General features: G+C 44.7%; 1 protein-coding gene across 3 annotated transcripts in view; it reads right to left on the minus strand.

Annotated features, from left to right (window-relative positions):
* prex2 (phosphatidylinositol-3,4,5-trisphosphate-dependent Rac exchange factor 2) overlaps positions 1-25,645 on the minus strand; it is a 675,068-nt gene that overhangs the window by 353,978 nt on the left and 295,445 nt on the right. For all 3 annotated transcript variants that reach the window (XM_078540383.1, XM_078540384.1, XM_078540381.1), the window contains exon 19: positions 23,589-23,674. In XM_078540383.1, coding sequence (XP_078396509.1) covers positions 23,589-23,674 — 86 coding nt within the window. The remainder of the gene's footprint in view (positions 1-23,588; positions 23,675-25,645) is intronic.

Consider the following 25,645-nt stretch of genomic DNA (forward strand, 5'->3'; position numbering starts at 1 on the left):
CAAGCTTAGAGAGACAAAAGCTGCAGGAAGCAGATTTAAAGCAATACAGGTGTGCAAGAAGCCAGAAGGTCCAAGTAGACAGCTGAAGTCTGTACCTCTTTGCTATGGGCATGTGAAGCAGTGGCGTACTGTTGACAGCTGAGTCATTGAGATAGAGTGCGTGGAAGAGAGCTGGAATGCATGTGGTGACCCAGGGGAGAGGAACATTGGAAGGAGAGTTTGGAACCCTGGAGGTGAACCTTTGCAGAGGGCGCCTGAGAGAAAGCATCAGTATGGGAGAAGATTCCAAGGCAAGTTCTTGGAGAGTGGAGATTGGAAGCCCTTGTGTGAAAGGCAGAGTTCAGTGAGGCTGGTTGACTCAAGGTGTGACAAACGTCTGGGGATAGTTGAGGAGAAATCCATAGCATCTGTCTGGAGAGACATCTGTCACTTGGATTCAGAGTGTGGTGTGTATAACCGCAGGTCGCCTATTGGTTGACATGGACTGTGTATTTACTGTGAACATTAGAGTATAAGATAATTTTTGTAACTTGTGTTATCCTTACAAATCTGTATATATCTGTAATGGTATAGTTGTGGGTGAAGAATATAGTTCATCCTTTCTTGTTTAATAAATGTTTTATTCTTTTGTTAAAAGTTCAACAGCTGACTCCTGTGACTCTGTTCTATAGCCACTCTCCACATATCTAAACAAAAATAAATATAAGTTAGGATCTATCAGGCTTGCCCAGCAGTAACATCAGCCAGGATTGTAACACAGCTAAATTTAAAATAATCTTTGTGGGGCCTGATAAGCACCCCTCCACTTGCACAGAAACACCTGGGCCAATACCGCCTCAGGCTTTCCCTCATTTGACCTGCAAAACCCTCTCCAATCCCCCACATGCAACTTACTTAACTAACTGACTGGTGGCCTCTGGGCTGTATGATCTACATGGCCCTAAAGTTAGAAAATTGTGTCTGCACACCCATTTTGAGTGCATGGCTGGCTAATGGGGTGTTAATGAGGCTCTACAGTGTCTCACTGCAGGAACCCAACACAACCCACCAGCCTTCTGCCCAGGAGTTAATATTCTCACCTAAAGACTGAGTTCAAGTGTTCAAGGTAGTTAAAATTCTGAATGATTACTTCTTACATATAATCACAGGAACAGAAATGCGTGCCCCCCTAGGCAGAATTAATGACTTTGATATAAATGAAATGGGTGTGTTCAGCTAAAAGAGCTCAAAACAAATAAATCCCAAGAAATAGACTGTAATTGTCCCATGGTACTGAGAGATTAGGAAGGGCATTTGCAATACAATTGCAAGGAATTCACCAAGGCTCCTTAGACAGCACCTTCCAAACCCATGACCACTACCATCTAGAAGGACAAGGGCAGCAGATAGATGGGAACACCACCACCTGGAAGGTCTTCTCCAAGTCACTCCCCACCCTGACTTGGAAATATATCGCCGTTCCTTCACTGTCGCTGGGTCAAAATCCTGGAACTTCCTTCCTAACAGCACTGTGGGTGTACCTACACCACATGGACTGCAGCGCTTCAAGAAGGCAGCTCATCACCACATTCTCAAGGGCAACTAGGGATGGGCAATAAATGCTGGACCAACCAGCGAAGCCCAGATCACGTGAGTGAATAAAATAAAAACAAAAAATTATGAAGAAGCTCTGGACACTGGAGATATACTAGCAGATCAAACACAGCTTAATATAGTGTCCATTTACAAATGAAGTAAATAAAGGCAAATACAGGTCCTTCTGTCTTACTTGAAACCTAAGGGCGGAATCGTCCCAGATTTGCACTAAGTGCGGTAGCGGGCAGGTAAAATGACGTTTTACCTGCCAGATGCGATGGCGGGTTTTCACGCTGTATCATCCCAAACCCGCCGCATTATTTATGCATTCCAGGGAAACACGCCGTTTCCATGGTGAGCAGGCTCTCATTTGCCCACCATGCCAGCACCCCTTGCTGCTTCACCATGCTTGGTGGCATATTTAAAATCCATCCACACGCACACATTTCAGTGCTTCCAGGCCACGACTACTGCAGGGAAGATGTCCACAAAAGGCAAAAAGACTACAGCCCCCAGGTTTAATGACACATCACTGGAATGCCATTTGCATGCCTTGGAGGCGCGCTGCGATGTCCTCTACCCCTGCTCCACCCGCAGGACGGGCAGTGACATCACCAATTCAGCATGGCAGGTGGTGGCAGCAGTGGTCAGTTCCAATGCTGCACAGAGGAAGTTGGCCATCCAATACAGATAGGGGGTGAATGATCTCATCCATGCAGCCAGGGTATGGTAACCATCTCATCACTCTAAACTCACACACTCAAGCCCATCACACATTCACTGGCATCTCACTCACTGCCAGCTCAAGGGACGTCAACATCCATTCTCACACACATACCCTCACATGTCCTTCTGGCCTCATCTCCTCCGGAGACTGCCTCCTCAGCCCTCATCATCTTGAGGCCACTTGCACAGATCAATATATGCTCCCACAAACACCCTGGGATACCCTCCTTCCCCAGTACAGCCCTCGCCCTGCAGCCTCTTCCCTTGCCTGAGGCCACTTTTCCCCTTTCCCCAAGCAAGGCCTAGTCCTGCAGCCATTGAAAAGCCCCCCACATATGGCTGATCTGGTGGGTAGAGACCGACTCGTGAGCCCCCCAAAAGTGACGTGGTTCTGTCTGTAAAAGCCTGGCGATGATGACTGCGAGTGCTGCCCGAAGCAAGGTAGCCAACAAACCTTGAAATCCGAGTGAAGTGCAGCCCGTCAAGTGCACATCGCTTATGTGCTGTTGTGAAACACGTTGGCGGGTTTTCCTGCCAATGTGGGCAGACGATCTGGGGGGGGGTGGGATGAGCCCAGTGGACTGGCCTTATAATGATATGCTGATGTATTACTATGAAGTTCCCGACGTTTGATGGCAGGACATGCAGTCTACCATTGGCAGGATGTGCGGACGATTGCTAACTGGTTTCATACCATCGTGAAACTGATTGCGCCATATTGTCCACTCAAGCCACCGAACACTTGTGATGCCGGCGGGCAGGGAAAATCTCAGCCTAAGTAAAATTATGAGATATACGATCGAGGGTAAATTTGATGATTATCTGCACATCAATAACTTTGTAAACTGTAGGCAATGTGGATTCCGAAAGAGAACATCCTACCTGACCCATCTTTTGAGGAAGAGGCAACTGAAGTAGACTTTAGAATGCTCTAACATACGGTGTACCTGTACAACAATGGGACATTTGACAAAAGTCCCATATCAAAGGATATCGGTTAAGCCCAAAGTTAAAGTGAACTCATTGTTCGTATCAGGAATGGATAAGAAAAATGATTTGAAGTGGAGAACAGACAATGCTGAGCATAGTTCCCCAGGGGTTAACATTGGGTTAATTTCCTGTTCGTACTTTACATCAATGATTTGAATTCAGAAAATAAATGCAAATTAGTCAAATTTGCAGATACGGTTAGAAGTGGTGGACTCAGAGGAGATAGTTCAAGAAGAAGTCATGTAAGTGGGTAAAACAATAAAAGACAGAATTTAGCATGGATAAATACTGCACATTGGAAGGAAAAAGGATGATATGCATATTCCATGAATGGTGTTGGAATAGTTAAGGATGAAGGTGAAAGCGACTAGATTTAGTATTCGATATACCCAACTAATACAGAACAGCAATCAAACACAATACTGAAGTACATTGACAAAACTTCGACTGAAAGGGGAAACAGGCAGGAAACTGACCTTTCTAATTTTTAAGGAAACTAAGATTGAAACTGAGATTTAGAAACAAGAACTTCTGGGAGATTGAAACTTTTTGAAACCATATAAAAGGACACAGAGCCATCAGAACTCAGATAAGATAATGATCCCAGTGGTTCGTAACTGACAAGCAAAAGACGACAAGGGCTAGATCCAGAAGCTGAGAATAGGCAAATATACAGTTGCTGCAGCTGTTTCTGTTACTTGAAATTAACATTGGTGGATCTACGCCATCCAGATCATCACAAGCAGATTTGAGGAGGTATGTGCCATTTTTGGTGAAGACCAGGCCCTTGGAACTCATACGAGCATACAACTTAGGAGCAGGAGCAGGCCACTCGGCCCAAGTCTGCTCCGCTATTTAATAAGATCATGGCTAAACTGATTGTAACCTCAGCCCCACATTCCTACCTATACCTACCTACCCCCAATAATCTTTCACCCCCTGGTTAATTAAGAATCTATCTAGCTCTGCCATAAAAATATTCAAAGATTCTGCTTCCATCGCCTTTTGAGGAAGAGAGTTCCAAAGACTCACGACCCTCTGAGGGAAAAAAATTCTCCTTATCTCTGTCTTAAATGAGCGACCACTTATTTTTAAACAGTGACCCTCAGTTCTAGATTTTCCCACAAGAGGAAACAACCGCTCTACATCCACCCTGTCAAGACCCCTCAGGATTTTAAAGATTTTGATCAAGTTGCTTCTTACTCTTCTAAACACCAGTGAATACAAGCCTCACGTGTCGAACTTTTCCTCATAAGGCAACCCACCCATTCCTGGCATTAGCCTAGTAAACCTTCTCCGAACTGCTTATAACGCATTTATATCTTTGCTTAAATAAGGAGGCCAGAACTGTACACAGTACTCCAGATGTGGTCTCACCAATACCCCATACAACTGAAGCATAAACTCCCTACCTTTGTCATCAATTCCCCTCACAATAAACAACAACATTCTATTAGCTTTCCTAATTACTTGCTCTACCTGCATACTTGCCTTTTGTGATTTATGCACTAGGACACCCAGATCCCTCTGAATCTCAGAACTATGCAATCTCTCACCATTTAGATAATAAGCTTCTTTTTTATTCTTCCTGCCAAAATGGACAATTTCATTTTGCCCACATTATACTCCATTTTCCAGATCTTTACCCACTCACTTAGCCTATCTTAAGTCCTTTTGTAGCCTCCTTATGTCCTCTTCACAATTTACTTTCCTACCTATCGTTGTGTCGTTAGCAAATTTAGCAACCATACCATCGGTCCCTTCATCCAACTTGGGCTGGTTGTGCACTTTTGTCAACTGGGAATCAGGCTAAATCCTAGAAGAAGTGGAGCTGAAATCCTTTGTGAGGAAGACAGAGTTTTGAAAGGCTTTGTGACCGAGATTGATGACATTTATGTTGAGTGTACTGCTGAGCCAATTCGTAAGATCTGCCATTGTGTCATTCATAGTTTATAGTGGACTGCAATTTGCCTGTTAATTCATGTTTAATGTTGGTTCTGAGATTTAAAGTATAGATGGTTACCCAAGATAGCATTTAGCCTTTCGTTTGTTTGACTCTTGTATAGTAAAAATTCTTCTGTTTTAAACCAGGGAATCTTGTGGCTTCATCCTTTCAGTGAATAACCAGGATTTTGGATTTTTTTTTTCAAAAAAAGTTCTTCGACTCAACCGGAATCATGCCAACACCAAATGTTTCTACAATCAGATACCTAAATATTAATTGAGTCTAAAATCTTTTTTCTCATGAAGGTCATGAGATAGATACCAAGAGTTCTGATGCCCACATGGGTGTTATATGTGACTCTTTGCACGCAAAGAAACCTTGTCATTTGGTGACAACTGTCCAATTAGTTCAGCACTTGCATCCTTTTAACAAGGGAACAAAATACAAAGCTGGATATGACAGATGTCTCCTATGGCAGCTTGGAAGATTAGGATGGCATGAAATTGAATTCCATGGTAACCTTGATTTCTAGGGGCAAAACCATCCCTGGTCCAAATATTCCCTGTCGGTCAAAGGGGAAACAGAAAGCGTATCTCTAGCAGTCTGTGCATTTTAGTTTGTGCAAGTTTGTGAAGACAGGAAGCCCCTAGTAGGTCTTTGGTAGTAATAGGTGTGGCCAAAGCATTTCAAGCTGATTTGTTGGCCTTTTCTTCATTTCAATTATACGGTATGAATAGCCCAAAGGAATATGCATCCTTGACTTTGCCTAATATATCAGATCAAAGCAAACAGAAACAATCGTGCAAAAATGGAGTAAAATGCAGCCAAGGGGGCACAAAAATAACAAAAAAAAATTAAAAATGAATCTCTCTTCTTGAGCTGGCAAGCTCTCAAACGTTTCAGTGTGTGTCTATAGGCAAAGCTTACGTTGCTGGTAGAGCCTCAGCCTCAGCCATGCTATTCAGGCCTGGGAATTTGACATATTGGCGTATGCCAGTCGTGCAATGTCATTTTATTGCCTCAAATCATGCATTATAAAATATGATTGATTGAAAACGATTGGACATCTAATTTTATAACCTTTGCTGGCATGTGAGATGCCACCAGTGGCATGCAAATTGCAAAATTAACCTGAGAGCATTTTAGAAAATCCCAGACAAATGACTTTACCTTCTATTTTCCACTGAATGACATTTATATGCAAACAGGATATTTTTAAAGACAATTATCCAGGATAAATTAATTGATATTTGGAAAAGTGTTCATGAATAAATGAAAGTCAGCATGGATTTGTGAAAGACAAATCCTGTTTGATTAATCTGATCGAGTTCTTTGATGAAGTACTAGAGAGGGAGGTGAGGGTAGTGCGATTGACTTTCAAAAGATATTTGACAAAGTACCAAATTACGGAATTGTTTGCATGTGTGCACAAGGCATAATCTCAATGTTTACAGATGATACAAAATTCAGAAATGTGGTAAATAATGAGATAGATAATAGACTTCAGGAGGACATGGCAGATTGGGGAAACGGACAGGCATGAAATTTAGTGCTGAGAAGTGTTAAGTAATACATTTAGGCAGGAAAAATGAGGAGAAGCACTATAAACTACATGGTACAAATTTAAATAGGGTGTAAGAACAGAGAAGAGGGGTGTACGCACACAAATATTTGACGGGGAAAGAACAAATTGAGAATTCTGTAAAAATAGTCATATGCAATCCTTGGAGTTATTAAAAAAGAAATAGACTACAAAAGCAAGGAACTTTTTCTAAAGCTTTATAAATTACTGGTCAGGCTTCAGCAGGAGCAGTGTTCAATATTGGGCACCCATTAGAGGAAGAATATCAAAACCATGGGGAGGGTGCAGAAGAAAACTCCTAAATTGGAACTAGCGATTAGGGCTTTCGGTTAGGTGGAGAAATTGGTTGTCGGAATCACAGAATGGTACAAGACATAGGAGGCCATTTGACCCATCAAGTCCATGCCAGCTTTCTGCAAGTGCAAATGCTTTCCCTTTGATTACTTAGCTAATTTCATTTTGAAAACCACATTTGAAACTTCCACCACCACTTTTTCAGGTAGTGCATTCCAGTTCATACCCACATGCTGGGCGGAATTTAATGCCCTCCCTCGTAGTGGGTTTGGTGACATTTAATCAGATGGGAGGGTGGCTAGTGGGGCCCCTGCTGCCTTCTGCCATTTCCCCAATTAAATCCATGGCAGGAAGGCCCGTGGACATCATTCCTACCCCATTGCCAATTGAGACCCCTAAGTGGGCAACTGATGCCTATTTAAGAGCCTCATTCTGCCTGCCATTGGTAGGCCATGAGGGGATACTGAAAAGCGAAACCTGTCAGGGGGCAGAATTTTCCCCGCACGCCAATGGGTAAGATGACGAGCGGTGATGTCAGGCAAGCGACCCGACATCACCGCATGCCATTGCAATATTTCAGTGGGTGGGCGCACGATGATTTCCGATGCACACCCGCCATTAATTAATGGGCAACTTAAGGCCCATGAGGCGCCAACTGACAGCAATTTTTCGGGGCCCGTGCGATCTTCGGGTCATCGCACGGGTGCAACGGGCAGGCGGATAGGACACATTTGTATAAACATCATCCAAGGTCGGGATAAGAGGGGTCAGTGGGGTCGTGAATGTGCTCAGTCAGGTATTTAATTTTGAAAGTTACTGGTACTTGCCTGTGTGAGCAGAAATACTTCAAAATTCATACCAGCTTCTTGAACAGGGCTCACAACCTTCAGGTCAGCACTCTACAGTGAAGATCCTTTTTGGGGCCTGCAGGTTTTAGGAAACCTTCCCCTAGCCTGGGAATGGGAGTTGTGCTCTCCACTGGGGGCACCTCCCCTGAGGAGCAAGGGAAGGCCAGAAGCGGGGGGGAGGCAAGGAGCGCACATTCAGCCTCCAAGGGAGTGACTTTTGGGAGTAGAGGCGCAGGCACATGGGGCGCAGGGCCAACAGGAAGTCCAAGATGGAAGGGGAAGCAGAATACGCCACTATCCTTCTGCCTGGGTATACAGGTGGCGAAGCAGCTACCTCAATATGTCTGAGGCGCAGTGTCGAAGGAGGCTCCGTCTCTCAAGGGAGACAGTCGCTTATATCTGTCAGATGATTGGCCCTGAGATCTCCACTAGCTGTGTGGGTGGGCACCCCATGCCAATGGCTCTGAAGTTCGCAGCTGCCCTCAACTTCTACGCCTCTGGCTCTTTCCAGGGTCGGTGGGTGATCTTTGCAGTGTCTCCGAATCAGCTGCCCACACTTGTGTCAAGCAGGTGACAGACACCCTGTTCAGGCGTGCATTGACCTTCATCCACTACTGCTGGGACTAGGCAAGTCAGACACAGCAAGCCAGAGGCTTCACGGCCATTGCTGACTTCCTCCGTGTCCAGGGTGCTATAGACTGCACACGTGGCCATCAAGGTGCCAGCAGGTGAGCCGGGTGCCTTCGTCAACAGGAAGGGCTTCCACTCCATGAACATGCAGATAGTGTGTGATCACAGGATGCTGATTCTACAAAGTGAGAAAGGTTTCCCTCTATCCACTCTGAATTAATCCCCCTTTATTTTGAACACCCCCTGGGAAGACGGTGGCGTAGTGGTAATGTTGCTGGACTAGCAATCCAGAGACTCAGCTAATGATCTAAAGACAAGGGTTCAAATCCCACCACAGCAGCTAGTGGAATTTGAACTCAGTTAATAAGTCTGGAACATAAAGCTAGTCTTAATAGTGGTGTCCATGAAACTATCATTGATTGTTGCTTATAAACTCATCTGGTTCACTCATTCTGGAAATCTGCCACCCTTACCTGGTCTGGCCTACATATGACTCCAGACCCACAGTAATGTGGTTGCCTCTTAAATGCCCTAGCAAGCCACTCAGTTCAATGGCAATTTGGGATCGGCAACAAATGCTGGCCTTGCCAGTGATGCCCAGCCCACATCCATGAAAGAATAAAGAAAAAAAATCTCTTCTCAACCTCCTCTGCTCTAAGGAAAGTTCTCCTTCAAGCAGGGAAGGTTTAATGGAGGTGCTCAGAATTGTTAACTGTTTAGGTAGAGAAAGTAAGGGGAATCTGTTACCTTTGGCCGAATGTTTGGTAACCAGAGCGCACAGATTTAAGGTTATGTGCAAAGGAAAAGAAAAGGGATGTGAGGAAACATTTTTTTTTCACAGCAAATTGTTGTGGCCTGGAATGCACGGCCTGAAAGGGTAGTGGAACCAGATTGAATAGCAACATTCAAAAGGCAATTGGATAAATACATGAATGGGAAAAAATAAGGTTAGTTAGATAGGTTCACAATGGTTTCCATCAATGTTTTATCATTTTATGATTCTATACTTAGGCAAGTGATTTATTATTGCTCAGAAATTGGTGTTTTTTCATGCTGGGACCGTTTATTGTCAATTGCAGTATTTAGAAAGCAGGACGTGCTACATGTGGTAAAAGTAAAGATTTCTTATGGGATGTCATGCTGTATCATGCTGCTTTCTCAGGTGGATACAAAAGATCCTGTGGCACTATTTCAAAGAAAAGCTGGGAAGTTATCACCAGAATCCTAACCAATATCCCTCAATCAACATCACTAAAACAGATATCCTGGTCAGAATCACATTGCTGCTTGAGGGAACTTTCTGTGCACCTTTTGCCTACTTTACAATAATAAATATTCTTCAGAAGTACTTCATTGACTTTAAAAACATAAGAATATAAGAGATAGGAGCAGTAGGCCATTCAGTCCCTCAAGCCTGTTCCGGCATTCCATAAGATCATGGCTGCTCTGATTGTGGCCTTAACAGCACTTTCCTGGCTGTCCCCCAAAATTTTTGACTCCCTTGTTGATCAAAAATCTATCTAACTCAGTTTTCAATATACTCAATGACCCTGCCTATCCTGCTGTCTGGGAAAGAGAATTTCAAACACTAGCAACCCTCTGAGAGAAGAAATTCCTCCTCATCTCCATCTTAAATAGGAGACCTCTTATTTTTAAACTGTGCCCCCTAGTTCTAGGTGCCCCCATGAGGGAAACATCTTCTCTGCATTCACCCTGTCAAGCTGCCTCAGAATCTTAAAGGTTTCAAAAAAATCACATCTGATTCTTCTAAACTCCAATGGGTAAAGGCCCAGCCTGCTCAACCTTTCCTCATAAGACAACCCCTTCATCTGAGGAATCAGCCTCATGAAACTTCTCTGAACGGTTTTCAAAGCAAATATGTGCTTCCCCTTAAGTAAGGAGACCATAACTGTATACAGAACTCCTGGTGTGGTCTCACCCATGCCCTGCACAGTTGTAGCAAAACTTCCTTGTACTTTTATACTCCATCCCCCTTTGCAATAAATGCCAACATTCCATTTGCCTTGCTAATTACTTAATGAATTAATTACTCCCAGGATAATCCTTACCCGCCTCACCTCTTGCCCACCACCCCTCATCTATTGGCACCAGCACACGAGAACATCTTATTGATACTATACTTACTTACTCTGTATGATAGCCTTGCGTTATTGGTATGCATGTGTAAATATGACACATTGCAACAGGTGCAGGCCAGTCCAGCTTATGGGGTCTAGTTCTGCCATTCAACTAAATCATGGCTGACCTCAACTCCATTTACCCAAATGTGTTAAATATCACTTGATGCCCTTACCTAACAAAAAGGTATCAATGTCAGTCTTGAAAGTTCCAGTTCACCCAGAACCTCACTACCACTTCTATAGACAAGAGCTTCCTGATTTTACACTTGAAAGGTGTAGCTCTAATTTTAATATTATGTTCCCCTGTTCTGGATTCTCATACCAGAGATCATACTTTTCTATATCTACTCAATTGAATTCTATAATAATTTTAAACCACCTTGGGCTGATCTTTACACTCCCCCACTGGTAGGTTCGAAGTCAAAGGTGCTTGTAAAATCCAGCGTGTGGCGTTCGAATCCCCCCAACCCCCGACCAGTATGAAATTTTACAGGGAGCTTGGGAGACAATTTTTATCTGTGCACTAGCTTTTACTAATTTGTTTACAAGGAACCTAAATCTCTTTGCTCATCCACAGCTCCAAGTCTTTCATAAGCTATTATATAAAGATCAGGATTTGTAGAATCAGGAGCCGGACATTTGAATGCATTGAAAGATGCCTTTAAAACAGAAAAAGGGTCGGGGGTAAGTGATATTGTTTGGACTTGCAGAAAGTGGAAATTTATATCCCCCAGGGATCTATGCTCGGACTTGTCCTTTCACCATTGAACATTAATAATTTGGATTCAGAAATTGGAGGTAAGAGATCACAATTTGTCGATGGTACAATATTATGAAAGGGAAACACAGCTAATAAAGTGGCAGAGTTGCACCAAAATACAGGAAAATATAAATAGGTTTGAAAAATGGGCAGGTAAATGTCATATTGAATTTCATTTTCCAAAGTGTGAAATGATTCATTTTGGTAAGAGGAATCTTGTGACCTATCCCATGGCAAGTTTGGTGGTTGGGAGGCATTTAATTGGTGGGAAGGATGCCAGTTGGAGATCCCACCACCTTCCCACCTCAATCCCAATTAAGTCTGGGGTGGGAAAGTCCTGTGGACAGCCTTCCTGTCCTGCCACCAATTGAGGCCCTTAAGTGGATAAGGGCTTCTTCTCACCGTTATTGGTATTAACCCAGTGGTGGGTGTGGGGCTCATCATGCGCGTAAAACGGCAAGCAGACCGTCACGTGTTGGCTTGTGATCTTCTAGGGGTGGCACTCAGTGCTTGATCGATGGACCTGGCTTTGGTAAGGGCTGGGGGAGGTGGAGGGGTGCTGAAAGTCACCCCACTGCCCTTGCTTCTGAACCTCTCCCGCCTTCTCTCCTGCAACCTTCACTCATGAATCCCCACCCTCCCGCCATCACTCATCTGTGCCTGTGTCGCTCCTCAATCGATGGCCTCAGGTGGGTGTCTTACCAGCAGCCATCACCTGCCCAGTGATGCTGCTGAGTACAGAAGAGTTAGCAGCTATCAGCAGGCAGGACTTCTGCCCTCAGGATCCTTGATCCTGGGGGGTGACCCGCCACTGGCCTGTTAAATGACTGAATGGCACAAAACCTGGCAGGCCATCTCAAAAAGAGGCGAAGTGGGGATCACACCAGCTCTCCAGCCAGCTGTCAAGGCCCCCTTTGCCTGCACAAGATTCCTCCCCACATGCTCTCATATTCTTATTACTTTTTTCCGCTTTGAGCCTGTTCTGAAGAGATCTTCTACCTCAACTCCAACTTTTATACTATCCCCATACCTCTTAATTCCCTTAGTAGCCAAATTCTTTTGACCTCTGTCATGAATATATTCAATGACTAAGTATCCACAGCTCCCCAGGGTACAGAATTCGAAGGAGTCACAACCGTTGAGTGAAGACATTTCTCCTCATCCTTCGTTGCAAGGTAAGAAACTAAATGGTGCAGAGAAGTAAAGAGGTCTGGAAATACAGATTGATCCAATTGTTAAATTAGCAACACAAGTCAAGCTGCCCCACCGCTGACTTGATTCAGGGAATTGGGAAGGCAAAGGGGACTCCAGCCCCTGCCTTCCCTCCCAATTCTATGACCCTTCGCACCTCTCAGCCCGTGCCCTGAGGGGGAATTAAATTCCGTTCATTATGTGCAGTTCTGAAATCCTTAGTACAAAAAATTAAATTGGAGCACTGAAGCAAGTACAGAAATATTTGCATGGGTGGTATAAAATGGGGAGGTTGTAACTATCAGGGAAGATTGAAAGAGGAAAACTGATGGAGGTTTTTAAAATTATAATGGGGATCAATGGGTCGAATGTGGAGAAACTATTTCCACTTGTAGGTGAGTCCAAAACAAGTGGGCAGAAGTAGAAAATGCACATTAACATATTCATAATCATAATGGCACAGAAGGAGGCCATTGAGTCTATGCTGGCAACAAAGAATAAAAGAGGCACTCCATTACCTGGAAAGTGGTGAGAATGTGGAATTCGCTGCCAGATGGACTTGTCTCAGCAGATACAGTTAATGTATTTAAGAGGAGCTTGTTACATCCGTGAAAGAGAAGGGAATAGAAGGATTCGTGATCAGAGCAGGAAGTGACAACTGGAGCGGGAGGAAGTTTGCACACTGCCTTATGGATGCCAAGTTTTGAACTGCTAGATCTGTTCTGAATCTATCCCACTTAGCATGGTGGTAGTGCCACTCAACACGATGGATGGTATCCTCAGTATGGAGATGGGATATCATTAGTTGAATTAATTAGTTGAATTGAATCTACTAATGTAATTTACTACACCTCCTGTTTTAGAGTTTCTGCAAGTTTGGACAGCACTTTCCCTAGCACTATATCCAAATTATTGATGCAAGCAATGAACAGAAACAGTGCTAGAACAGAATCATGTTAGAAAGCACTCCCCACTTCCAACTCTCTGAGAAATTGTCCTCAGAATCTGCCACTTCCTCCATACTAACTCATTTTTATATTCAATTTGTTACCCTTTAATTCTATACCCATTAATCTTCTCCAATTTGCAGAATATTTTCAAAGCATTTCTGAAAGTCAATGTTATATATAGACCGGGTGCTGGAAGGTGGGATTAGAATGGATGGCTAGTTTTTTCAGCCAGCACAGACACGCTGAATAGCCTCTTTCTGTGCCATAATTTTTCTATGATTCTATGGTTCTATACGCTATACATTTTGGCATAAACCCAGTTTCACATTAGCTTTTTTATTCATCTAAGGTGCAGCTATTATTATCATATAAACCATTTCATTTTCCCACTCTATCATATGACAATAACTTTCATTTATACAGCGCCTTTAATGTAGTAAAACCTCCACAGGCTTGACACAAAAGCGTCATCATAAGTGGAGGTATCAGGATAGATTATAAAAAACTGCTCAAAGACGTAAGTTTTAAGAAACACTATAAAGGAAGAGAAAGAGGTAGAGAGGTGGAGAGAATTCCAGAGCTGAGGCCCTGGCAGTTGAAGGTATGGGCACCAATGGTGAAGCAATTAAATTCAGGGGTAGTTCAGAATTGGAGGAGCTCAGATATATTAAAGGGTTGTAGAACTGGAAGAGATTACAGAGATAGGGAGGGGGGGAGGCCATGGTAGGATTTGAAAAAAAGGATGAGAATTTTAAAGCCAAAGTATTACCAGACTGAGAGCCAATGTAGGTCAGTAAGCACAGGGGTGATGAATGAGCAGGACTTGGTGCAAGTTAGAATTGGACAGCAGAGTTTTGGATGAGCTCAAGTTTATGTAGGGTGCAAGGTCAGAGGCTGGCCAGGAGACCAATAGTCAAATATAGAGGTAACAAAGCCACAGGTGAGGATTTCATCAGCAGTTGAGCTGAGGCAGGGCAGAGTCAAGCAATGTCACAGAGGAAGTTTTGAAAATGGGTCCTGGTCAAAGAACTCAAGGTTTGCCAAGCATGATACATATTTCTGCAATTTTCTGGTCTTAATTATTTTCTACTTTTCTAAATATTTAGTAAGCTTTTCTTTAAATAATGATTCCAAAATTTTCCCAACCACAGAACATTAAACTAACTGGCCAATGAGTACCTCAGGTAATTCTGCCTCCCTTTCAAAAAACCAGTACTCTGACACACACCCATTCTCAATACAATCTTACAATATTATTTCTGCAGCTTTTGTTATTTCTTCCCCCTTTCCTTTAGGATCCTTGGATTATTTAGAGAAGACAGTTTGAATTTGTCACTGAAACCGTCAAACTGGCCTATCAGTTTGATAGACTAGATTACTCTCACAATCTCTTTGCTGGTCTCCCATCCTCCGCCTTCCATAAACTCCAGCTCAAGTCTCTCATTTGTCACTCCATTTTCATTAATCTAAATTTACACTCTACAATTTCACAAATGTAACATTTTTGTTCTTGTATTAAATGCCTCCATGGTTTCCTTATCTCTGTAACCTCCTCCTGCAACTCTATAGCCCTCCCCCAGAATTCTCCATTCCACTTACTTAAACATTCTTTGAATCCTACCCTTGCCCCAGTTTGAAGACCATGTCTTTGGTTGTCTAGATCCCACTCTCCAGAATTCTCTCCCTGAACCCATCCAGCTCCTCTTCCTCCGTTTCCTCTTTAAAATACTCCTAATCACCCCTTCTTTGGCTATGAATAAGTTATCTCACACCTCTGTAAGCATTTTGGGACATTCTTGAAAGCACTTTACAAATGCAAGTCACTGCTGCTTCACTGGAAAATTGCAAAAGTAATAACAGAGATTCCAAAAATTATCAATGGTGCAGGAATACTTGGGCACAAGAAATAAGAGCAGGAGTAGACCATATGGCCCGTCGAGCCTTCTCCAACCTTCAATATGATCATGGCTGATCCTGGGCTTCAACTCCGTTGTCCCCAAAGCTCCACATATCCCTTAATCCCCTCAGAGGCCAAAGGTCTTTCTCTCCCAGCATTAAATGTATTCGACAATGGAGCATCCACAACCCTCTGGGATAGAGAATTCCAAAGATTCATAACCCTTTGAATGAAGTAATTTCACCTCAATTCAGTCCTAAATGATCAGCCCCTTATCCTGAGACTGTGCCCCCGTGTTTTAGATTCCCCAACCAGCAGAAACAATCTTTCAGCATTTACCCTATCTAGCCCTTCAGAATTTTGTAGGTTTCAATGAGATTGCCTCTCTAAACTACAGGGAATACGAGGCCAATTTACTCAACCTCTCATCATAGGACAAGCCCTCATCCCAGAAGCCAATTTAATGAACCTTCGCTGTACTGCCTCCAATGCAAGTATATAGTTTCTTAAATATGGTGACCAAAACTGCACACAGTATTCCAGATGTGGTCCCACCAAAACCCTGCACAATTGTAGTTAGGCTTCTTTATTCGTGTACTCCAATCCCCTTGCGATAAAGACCAAGATGCCATTAGCATTCCTAATTACTTGCTGCACCTGCATAATAACCTTTTGTGTTTCTTCTATGAGGACACCTAAATCTTGAACATCAATGCTTACAAGTTTCACACCTTTTAAAAAATATTCTGCTTTTCTATTCTTATGACCAAAGTGAATAACTTCAAACTTCCCTACATTATAATCCATCTGCCATCTTGTTGCCCACTCGCTTAACCTGTCTAGATCTCTTTGCAGCCTCTCTGTGACCTCTCCACATTGTACCTTTCCACCTAACTTGGTATCATCAGCAAACTTAGATACATTACACTCTGTCTCTTCATCTAAGTCATTAATGTAGATTGTAAATAGCAGTGGCCCCAACACTGACCCTTGCGGCATTCCACTATTCACTGCCTGTCAACTTAAAAAGCACCGTTTATGCCCACTCTCTGCTTTCTGTCTGTTAACCAATCCTCTATCCATGCTAAAATATTACCTCCAGCACCAAAACCCATATCTTGCTTATAAACCTTTGGTATGGCACTTTATCAAATGCCTTTTGGAAATCCAGGTATAGGGGTATCCAGGTATAGTGGGTGCAAGCAAATATGGTATTGTGTTTCACTAACATTGTAGCACTTTTTCACAAAAAAGAGACAATTTTATTAGGCCTAATGTTTCTAAAAATTACCAATACTTAAGAGAAATTTTATTTCCTGAAACAAAGACAGAAATTGCAATGAACACAATATTCACAAATAAGGAAAAAAGATAACCTGTGCATCATAATTAAAATTGCTGCAGATAAACAATTGGCAAAGTACAAAACACACAGCAGAAGAGATAACCTTCATGAGAACAGAATAACATAGGTGACACATAGGGTGCAGCAAATAGAATGGAAGCTCAGTGAAACCAAAATGAACCAGAAGATTGTTACTCTGATCATGAATATTCGTGTGATCAAAACTCATGCAGCTGAAGCTTTAGTTTATGGGAATACAACAATTATTTTAAAATGCTCTCAGTGGGCATAATGCTTTTGAGGTTTAAAAATGGTAAGGATTCATATTTCTCTTAAACAATAACAAGCTGCTTTTTGAGATTGGTTAATAGGTTTCAAATTACTTTGCTTTCAAAGCCATTTATTGTGAACTCTCGTATTATAAGGAAAATTTCATTTTACTGAATTGATCAACACTTTGGCAATGTACAGAGCAAATAGTGTTCCTCTTCCAGCTTTCTGAAGCTTGTTATTTCGATCATTTTGAATAATATAGCAATTGCTACATTCAGTAAAATATTCAAAACAAAATGCAATAAAATATCAAGTGAAAGAAGAGATATCACCACCACAATATATACAGCAGCAAACTGAAGAGTCTGTCACAAATACTTGAAGCAAGATTTATATTTTTTATTCACTCACGGGATGTGAGCTTCGCTGGCTGGCCCAGTATTTATTGCCCATCCCTAGTTGCCCTGGAGAAGGTGGTGATGAGCTGCCTTCGTGAACCGTTGCAGTCCATTTGCTGTAGATACACCCACAGTGCTGTTAGGAAGGGAGTTCCAGGATTTTGGCTCAGCGACAGTGAACCAGTAAACGGCGATATCTTTCCAAGTCAGGATGGTGAGTGACTTGCAGGGGAACTTCCAGGTGGTGGTTTTCCCATCTATCTGCTGCCCTTGTCCTTCTAGATGGTAGTGGTCGTGGGTTTGGAAAGTGCTGTCTAAGGAGCCTTGGTGAATTCCTGCAGTGCATCTTGTAGGTGTTACACACTTCTGCTACTATGCGTCAGTGGTGGAAGGAATGAATGTTTGTGGATGTTGTACCAATCGAGCAGACTGCTTTGTCCTGGCTGGTGTCCAGCTTCTTCAGTGTTGTAGGTGCTGCACGCATCCAGGCAAGTGGGGAGTATTACATCACACTCCTGACTTGTGCCCTGTGGATGGTGGACAGGCTTGGGGAGACAGGAGGTGAGTTACTCATCGCAAGATTCCTAGCTTCTGACCTGCTCTTGTAGCCACAGTATTTATATGGCTAGTTGAGTTCAATTTCTGGTCAACGTTAACCCCCAGGATGTTGATAGGGGGGGATTCAGTTTTGGTAATGCCATTGAACATCAAGGGAATGTTCATCGATGGGCAGATTCTCCCTTGTTGGAGATGGTCATTGCCTGACACTTGTGTGGCCTGAATGTTACTTGTCATTTGTCAGCCCAGGCCTGGATATTGTCCAAGTCTTGCTGCGTTTGGACATGGACTGCTTCAGTATCTAAGGAGTCACGAATGGTGCTGAACATTGTGCCATCATCAGCGAACACCCCCACTTCTGACCTCATGATGGAAGGAAGGTCATTGACGAAGCAGCTGAAGATGGTTGGGCCTAGGACACTGCCCTCAGGAACTCCTGCAGTGATGTCCTGGAGCTGAGATGACTGACCTCCAACAACCACAACCATCTTCCTTTGTGCTAGGTATGACTCCAACCAGTGGAGGGTTTTCACCCTGATTCCCATTGACTTCAGTTTTGTTAGGGCTCCTTGATGCCATACTCGGTCTAATGTTGCCTTGATGTCAAGGGCAGTCACTCTCACCTCACCTCGGGAGTTCAGCTCTTTTGTCCATGTTTGAATCAAGGCTGTAATGAGGTCAGGAGCTGAGCGGCCCTGGCAGAACCCAAACTGGGCATCAGTGAGCAGGTTATTGCTAAGCAAGTGCCGCTTGATAGCATTGTTGATGACCCCTTCCATTACTTTACTGATGATGGAGAGTAGACTGATGGGGCGGTAATTGGCCGGGATGGATTTGTCCTGCTTTTTGTGTACAGGACATACGTGAGCAATTTTCCACATAGCCGGGCAGATACCAGTGTTGTAGCTGTACTGGAACAGCTTGGCTAGGGGCGCGGCAAGTTCTGGAGCACAAGTCTTCAGCACTATTGCCGGAATGTTATCAGGGCCCATAGCCTTTGTAGTGCCCAGTGCCTTCAGCCGTTTCTTCATATCACATGGAGTGAATTGAATTGGCTGAAGATTGGCCTCTGTGATGCTGGGAATCTCCAGAGGAAGCCGAGATCGATCATCCACTTGGCACTTCTGGCTGAAGATTGTTGTGAATGCTTCAGCATTTAATCAGCATGAATGTTGAAAGACCAGCAGTTTTACTCTTGATATGTTGAAAATTGATATTCCCATGTATCAAAGTTATGGCCTGGTTCCATTCGCTTAGAGTAAAACTGTGCTGACTCTTGCTTCTATATTTCGAAGTAATTTTGTGACTCCACTTCAGTAATTTGTCCTTGTTTATTTCTATTGTTCCACACTCTCCGGCTGATAACCTGGACTCAGAAGGTGTCTATACCTGAACTATTTTAAGAATCGGCTTTACATTCCCTTAAAAAATCTGCGATAGCCACCACAAGGCTCTGCAGCACCAATATGTCAGTGTTCCTCTCTCATCTGACTTAGGGCAGAATCGTCCCAGATTTGCACTAAGTGCAGTAGTGGGTGGAAAAACAAACGTTTTTCTCGCCAGCCGCAATGGTGAGTTTTCGCACCATATCATCCCAATCTCGCCTCATTAATCAGGCATTCCCGGGAAACACGCCATTTTGATGGCAGGCAGGCTCTCATTCACCCACCACGTGAGGATCCTGCATCACATCATCCCTCTCTCAGCACAACTGTGAGTGCTCTCTCCTGCTTTTGACTCTGCTGCCATGCACTAATTATCTCCACTTTGGTTCACAGGGAGCTCTGCCAAGCAACCAACACCCTCAGCCAGCCAGTCCCTCAGCTCCATCCACGTCCTTACCTCCAGCCAAGAGAACACCCCCTCCATTGAAGAGCTGGAAATAAGCAGCCTGGAAGACCCATCACAGCGCTTAGACACACCCTCCACCGGTGGAGAGACACACACCTTGGTGGGGCCTAGATCGAGAGCAGGCTCGGGTTCACAATCTGGTGGTCATCACATGGACATGTGTCTGCGGCAGGAAGGGGCAGGCTCAGCCCCGCTCCCCAGCACTCGGAGGGCCACTGGGGAAGAGGCATCTGTCAGGTCCGAGTCAGAGGACAGGCCTCTGGATTTGGCCTTCCAACTCATCCTGGAGAGTGAACAGAAGGCAAGGAAACATCACAGAGAGCTGTTGGAAGCCCTCAGCAGAGTGACACACGCGTCAGAGGAGAATGTTGCCCGCTCTCTGATGAGGTGGTGCTCTCATGTGCATGCATGGAGATCTCCATGGGGAGGATGGCAGATGCCATGGTGACCCTGGTCCAGCAGAACGAGGAGATGTGCACAGAACTGCATTCCATCGCAGAATTGCTGCACTGGCAATGCGAGGGGGAAATGGGGCAACTCAACATCCCCCCAGGTGCTCCTTCACCTCGAGGAGTCAGGCCGGGGCCCTCGGGCACCCAAAGTGAGGAGGAGCGGCAACTGGACACCCCTGGGTCATCCACTCAGGAATCTCAGAGGCTGTCCTCTCCCTCCGAGCCCCTTTTGCCTGTGACCCCCCTCAATCTCATCCTCTGTCACCGCAGAGGGAGCAGCAGGCCCACAGGAGGACAGCCAAAGCAATTTGGGTCCCCCAAGCCTCGGCCCTCCAGAGGACCCACACCAAAGGCATCAGGGGCAACAGGGCCAACCATTGCAAAGGCTGTCTCCACCCCTGCTGCAGATGTCAGGGCAGCACCTAGAAGCCTAAGGTGTTCAAAAGTTAAGAAATTCTGATCACAGTTGGTTGCATGGGTGAACACATTCTGCCATTTTACAATCTGGAAATATATTCACTTTCACTGAATAATGTGTAATGATGCCTTTCAGCTTCATTGACAAGCTTTGTGAGTCCTCCCACTGCATTCCCCGCACCCCCCCCAATCGCAGTTCAGCTGCACGCAGAGTGATTCTGGAGGCAGAAGTGTGTGTGTGGCAGGGTCTTTTGGAGCCTCATGCAAGCACTCTCCCACACACATGGATCCTTCCCATACCACACTCATCTCAATGTCCTGAGCATTTTCAATGCTGCCTGCTGAGGTTCGCATTCAGTTGTCCATCTGAGCTGACCTGCGTCTCCGCCCACCCACTGATCACACTCCCATGCAGCACCTGATCTCGCCCCACCCCCCCCCCAACGACTCTCATTTCACTTTTGATTTTGCAAGCATGGTGCATCTAACATTTTCCTTCAGGTCCCCCGTCCTTTCCCCTCCCCTACTCACCAATATCCTTTCCCTTAACACTGTCAAACACACCGGCATCACCTTCCACCTCCCCACCATGACTTATCAGCCACAACCCTTTGCTTTCGGGGATGTCCTGGTAAATGTGCACGTTCCCTTCCTTCCTGAGAATCCCACCCCCAACCACATTAACCTCCCCGACCTCCTCCCTCCCACCCCCAGGGTCCATGTCTGCCTCCGAGACCCCACCAACCACCCTCGCCGTCCCTTCTGTCAATACCATCGAACCCTCACCCTCCCACCCAACTACCTCACTCTGCCCTTGGTCATTCTCACCATTCCCTCGTACCCGCTCACCCTCACTTTGCTCCCCAGGGGGCAGTCATGGACTCAACATAGCCCTCCCTTGCACGTTCACCTGGACATTCCCTCGCCCCCGCCCCCCTACCGTAAGACTCCTTCCCCCTTTGAACTCTTTCCCGCCCTCGGACTCCCACCCTTAATCCTTCCCTACCACCACCCCAGACCCCCCTATCCGGCTTAGTCCTTCCCCCTTTCTAACTCCTTCAGACATCCTTCTTCCGCCACCCTTACTCCTTCCTCCACCTTTACTTCTTCCTCCACCTTTACATCTTCCACCCACCGTACTCCTTCTGCCCCTGGACTCCTTCCCCTATCTGGACTCCTTCCCCTCTCTGGACTCCTTCCGCCCTCGGAACTCCTTCCATTACACCTTCCACCCCCCTTACACCTACCTCCCCAGTTTCTCTCTTCTCCCCTGACACTCCCTCCTCTCCCCGTTGTCCCACCCCCCTCCCAACCTCCCCGACACCATCATCCCCACCCTCCCAATCGCACCACCCCAAACACCTCCGATCACCCACCTGCCAAGCTCACCCCGCAACACATATGTTCACCCACTCCCTACCTCACCTCCATCTGACACATCTTCCTCTCTCAGTCGATCCTAGGCCTTCCTCTCCTGGCCTCCTCCACCCCAGTACATCTTCCTCTCCAATCACAGCTGGACCTTCCCCTCCACCTCCTCAACCGTCGTCCATTGTGAGCAGACCCTCAAAGGTAACTTTCCGCCTTCCGTGAGCTGCTTCGCAGCAGAGCCATGTCCATGAGAATCTACCCAGCATGCCTTAGATGTTCTTCCAGGGTCCCATTGCTGTTGGACCCCAGCGTCTTCTGCTCCTTGGATGTCCGTGATATGAGCAAGGCCCTTATGATTAGTCCCAAATTCTACACATCACATTTGTCAAGACATGTTTACATGTTTTGCACCGATGTGTTTTCCCGCTGACGTGCGCGGATGATCCAGTGGCGGGGGGGGGGGATGATTCTGGCGGGCTGGCCTTATAATGATATGTAGACGCATTACAATGACGTTCCCAATGTCCGATGGCAGGAAATGTGGCCCGCCATCGACAGGCAGAGCGGACAATTGCAAACTGGTTTCACGATGTCATGAAACCGTTTGTTGGCCTTCTCGCCACACTGTCCGCTCACATCGCCAAACACGCCGATGCCAGCAGGCACGGAAATTCCGTCCTTACATTCAATGCCTAGACTCATTCATTATGTCGAATAGTCTACAAAGGGAGAATAATAAACATTATTCTTGGCTAAATAGCTCGGATCATCTATTTGATTGGAGAATGCATTTACAGTTTTGCTACAAAGGAAATCTTGTCCCATTGTATTTTTTTCATTTATTCATTCTGTATGGAGGGCAATTTGTTCAGTTTTGATATATCAATAAATATAAGGCAGAAAAGATGTACAGGAACAACTAATATTAGCAGCTGTTACCTGTATTCTGATAACCAAATCAGATTTCTATCCATTCCAATGTTTCTGGTTGTTTATAAAAAAGATCTCAGCTGTTTGCTTTGAGAACAGTTATATGTTATATGAAAATGGATGTTGTTTGGCTAAAGTCACACATTTGTTGAAAGAAATTGATTTATATGTGTTTGCAGTCTTCTGCTGTTTACAAATTATACTTTATCATCAATAACAAAGCTTTAAAACGAATCAATAGCCAATTGTATGCAACACATCCACAGAACACAAGTTTTAACAGCACACCATGAAGGAAAACAACTTGGCAGTGTCAACCCTTGAGAATATGTGCTAGGCTTGTGGTTGGTATAAAACAGTAGCTGAAAATAATCTACCTTTAACTGGCCTCAGGGCACAGCTTTTAGCCAGCTGCTTGCAAGTAGCTTGTGTTAAATATGTCTAGAAACCATTCTTTTTTTTACCTCGGCCAACAGCGTGGACAACTGACGGGCCAAATCCTCGAATCTGGAATCCAAGTCCATCTGCAGAGTCTGGAATCTTCACTGTCCTGATCAAAGAAAAGTTCACCAGCTATTTAATTCAGTTTTATGGCAAACTAAATGAGATATAAACTTTTATAAGTGAATAAACCATTTAAAATTGGTTTCCAGAAATGCAGATTAGGTCACAGATTAATGAAAAACTTTGACAGAGCAACAAGAAATAATTTGGATAATTTCTATAAATGGATTGACACTACACTGAGATTCAAATATATTTTCGTTAATGTTGCAATGCTCCTTGTGCCTCTCTCTTTATGTCCCATGGCTCAAGTCAGGAGGAAGCAAGCGATCTATTTGAGGCAAACAAAAATTGCTGGGAATGAACAAGTCAATCAGCATCTCTACAAGCCAGTTTACATTATGGGTCTGAACATTCAGAAGAACTGAAAACTAAGAGGCAAACAATACATATATGGAAATGAATCATCCACAGAGCGATATAACAGATCATCTCAGTTAAGTAAATGGACAAAAAGAATAGGAAGAAAGATATTAAGTTATAGAGCACCCTTCACAACTTCACAATGTCCCAAAACACTTTAACCAATGAAGTAATTTTAAAGTGTACTCACCATTATAATATAGGAAAGGTTCACACAGCAAACTCCCTCAAACACCAACATGATAATGGCCAGATTTATTTTTATCCATTCACGGGATGTGAGCCAGCATTTATTACTCATCCCTGGTTGCCCTTGAGAAGGTGGTGGTGGTGAGCTGCTTTCTTGAACTGCTGCAGTCCATCTGCTGTAGGTACACCCACAGTGCTGTTAGGGAAGAAGTTCCAGGATTTTGACCCAGCAACAGTGAAGGAACGGCGATATATTTCCAACTCATGATGGTGAATGACTTGGAGAGGAACTTCCAGGCGGTGGTGTTCCCATCTATCTGCTGCCCTTGTCCTTCTAGATGGTAGTGGTCGTGGGTTTGGAAGGTGCTTTCTAAGTAGCCTTGGTGAATCCCTGCAGTTCATCTTGTAAATGGTACACACTGCTGCTACTGTGCGTCAGTGTAGAGGGAGTGAATGTTTGTGGATGTGGTGCCAATCAAGCGGGCTGCTCTGTCCTAGACGGTGTCAAGCTTCTTAAGTGTTTGGGAGCTGCACACATCCAGGCAAGTGGGGAGTATTACATCACACTCCTGACTTGTGCCTTGTAGATGGTGGACAAGACTTGGGGAGCCAGGACGTGAGTTACTTATCACACAGTTCCTAGCCTCTGACCTGCTCTTGTAGCCACAGTATTTATCCAGTTCAGTTTCTGGTCAACAGTAACCTGCAAGATGTTGATAGTGGAGGATTTAGTGATGGTAATGCCATTGAACATCAAGGGGCGATGGTTGGATTCTCGCTTGTTGGAGATGGTCATTGCCTGACACTTGTGTGGTGTAAATATTACTTGCCACTTGTCAGCCCAAGCCTGGATATTGTCCAGGTCTTGCTGCATTTGGACATGGACTGCTTCAGTAGCTGAGGAGTCGCGAATGGTGCTGAACATCGTGCAATCATCAGCGAGCACCCCCACTTCTGACCTTATGATGGAAGGAAGGTCATTGACGAAGCAGCTGAAGATGGTTGGGCCTAGGACACTACTTGAGGAACTCCTGCAGTGATGTCCTGGAGCTGAGATGACTGACCTCCAACAACCACAACCATCTTCCTATGTGCTAGGTATGACTCCAACCAGCAAAGAGTTTTCCCCCTGATTCTCATCGACTCCAGTTTTGTTAGGGCTCCTTGACGCCACACTTGGTCAAATGCTGCCTTGATGTCAAGGGCAGTCACTCTCACCTCACCTCGGAGTTCAGCTTTTTTGTTCATGTTTGAACCAGAACTGTAATGAGGTCAAGAGCTGAGTGGCCCTGGCAGAACCCAAACTGGGCATCAGTGAACAGGTTATTGCTAAGCAAGTGTCGCTTGATAGCACTGTTGATGACCCCTTCCATTACTTTACTGATGGTCGAGAGTAGACAGATGG

This window comes from Cetorhinus maximus, chromosome 4 (assembly GCF_964194155.1).
Source record: "Cetorhinus maximus chromosome 4, sCetMax3.hap1.1, whole genome shotgun sequence".
Lineage (NCBI taxonomy): Eukaryota > Metazoa > Chordata > Chondrichthyes > Lamniformes > Cetorhinidae > Cetorhinus > Cetorhinus maximus.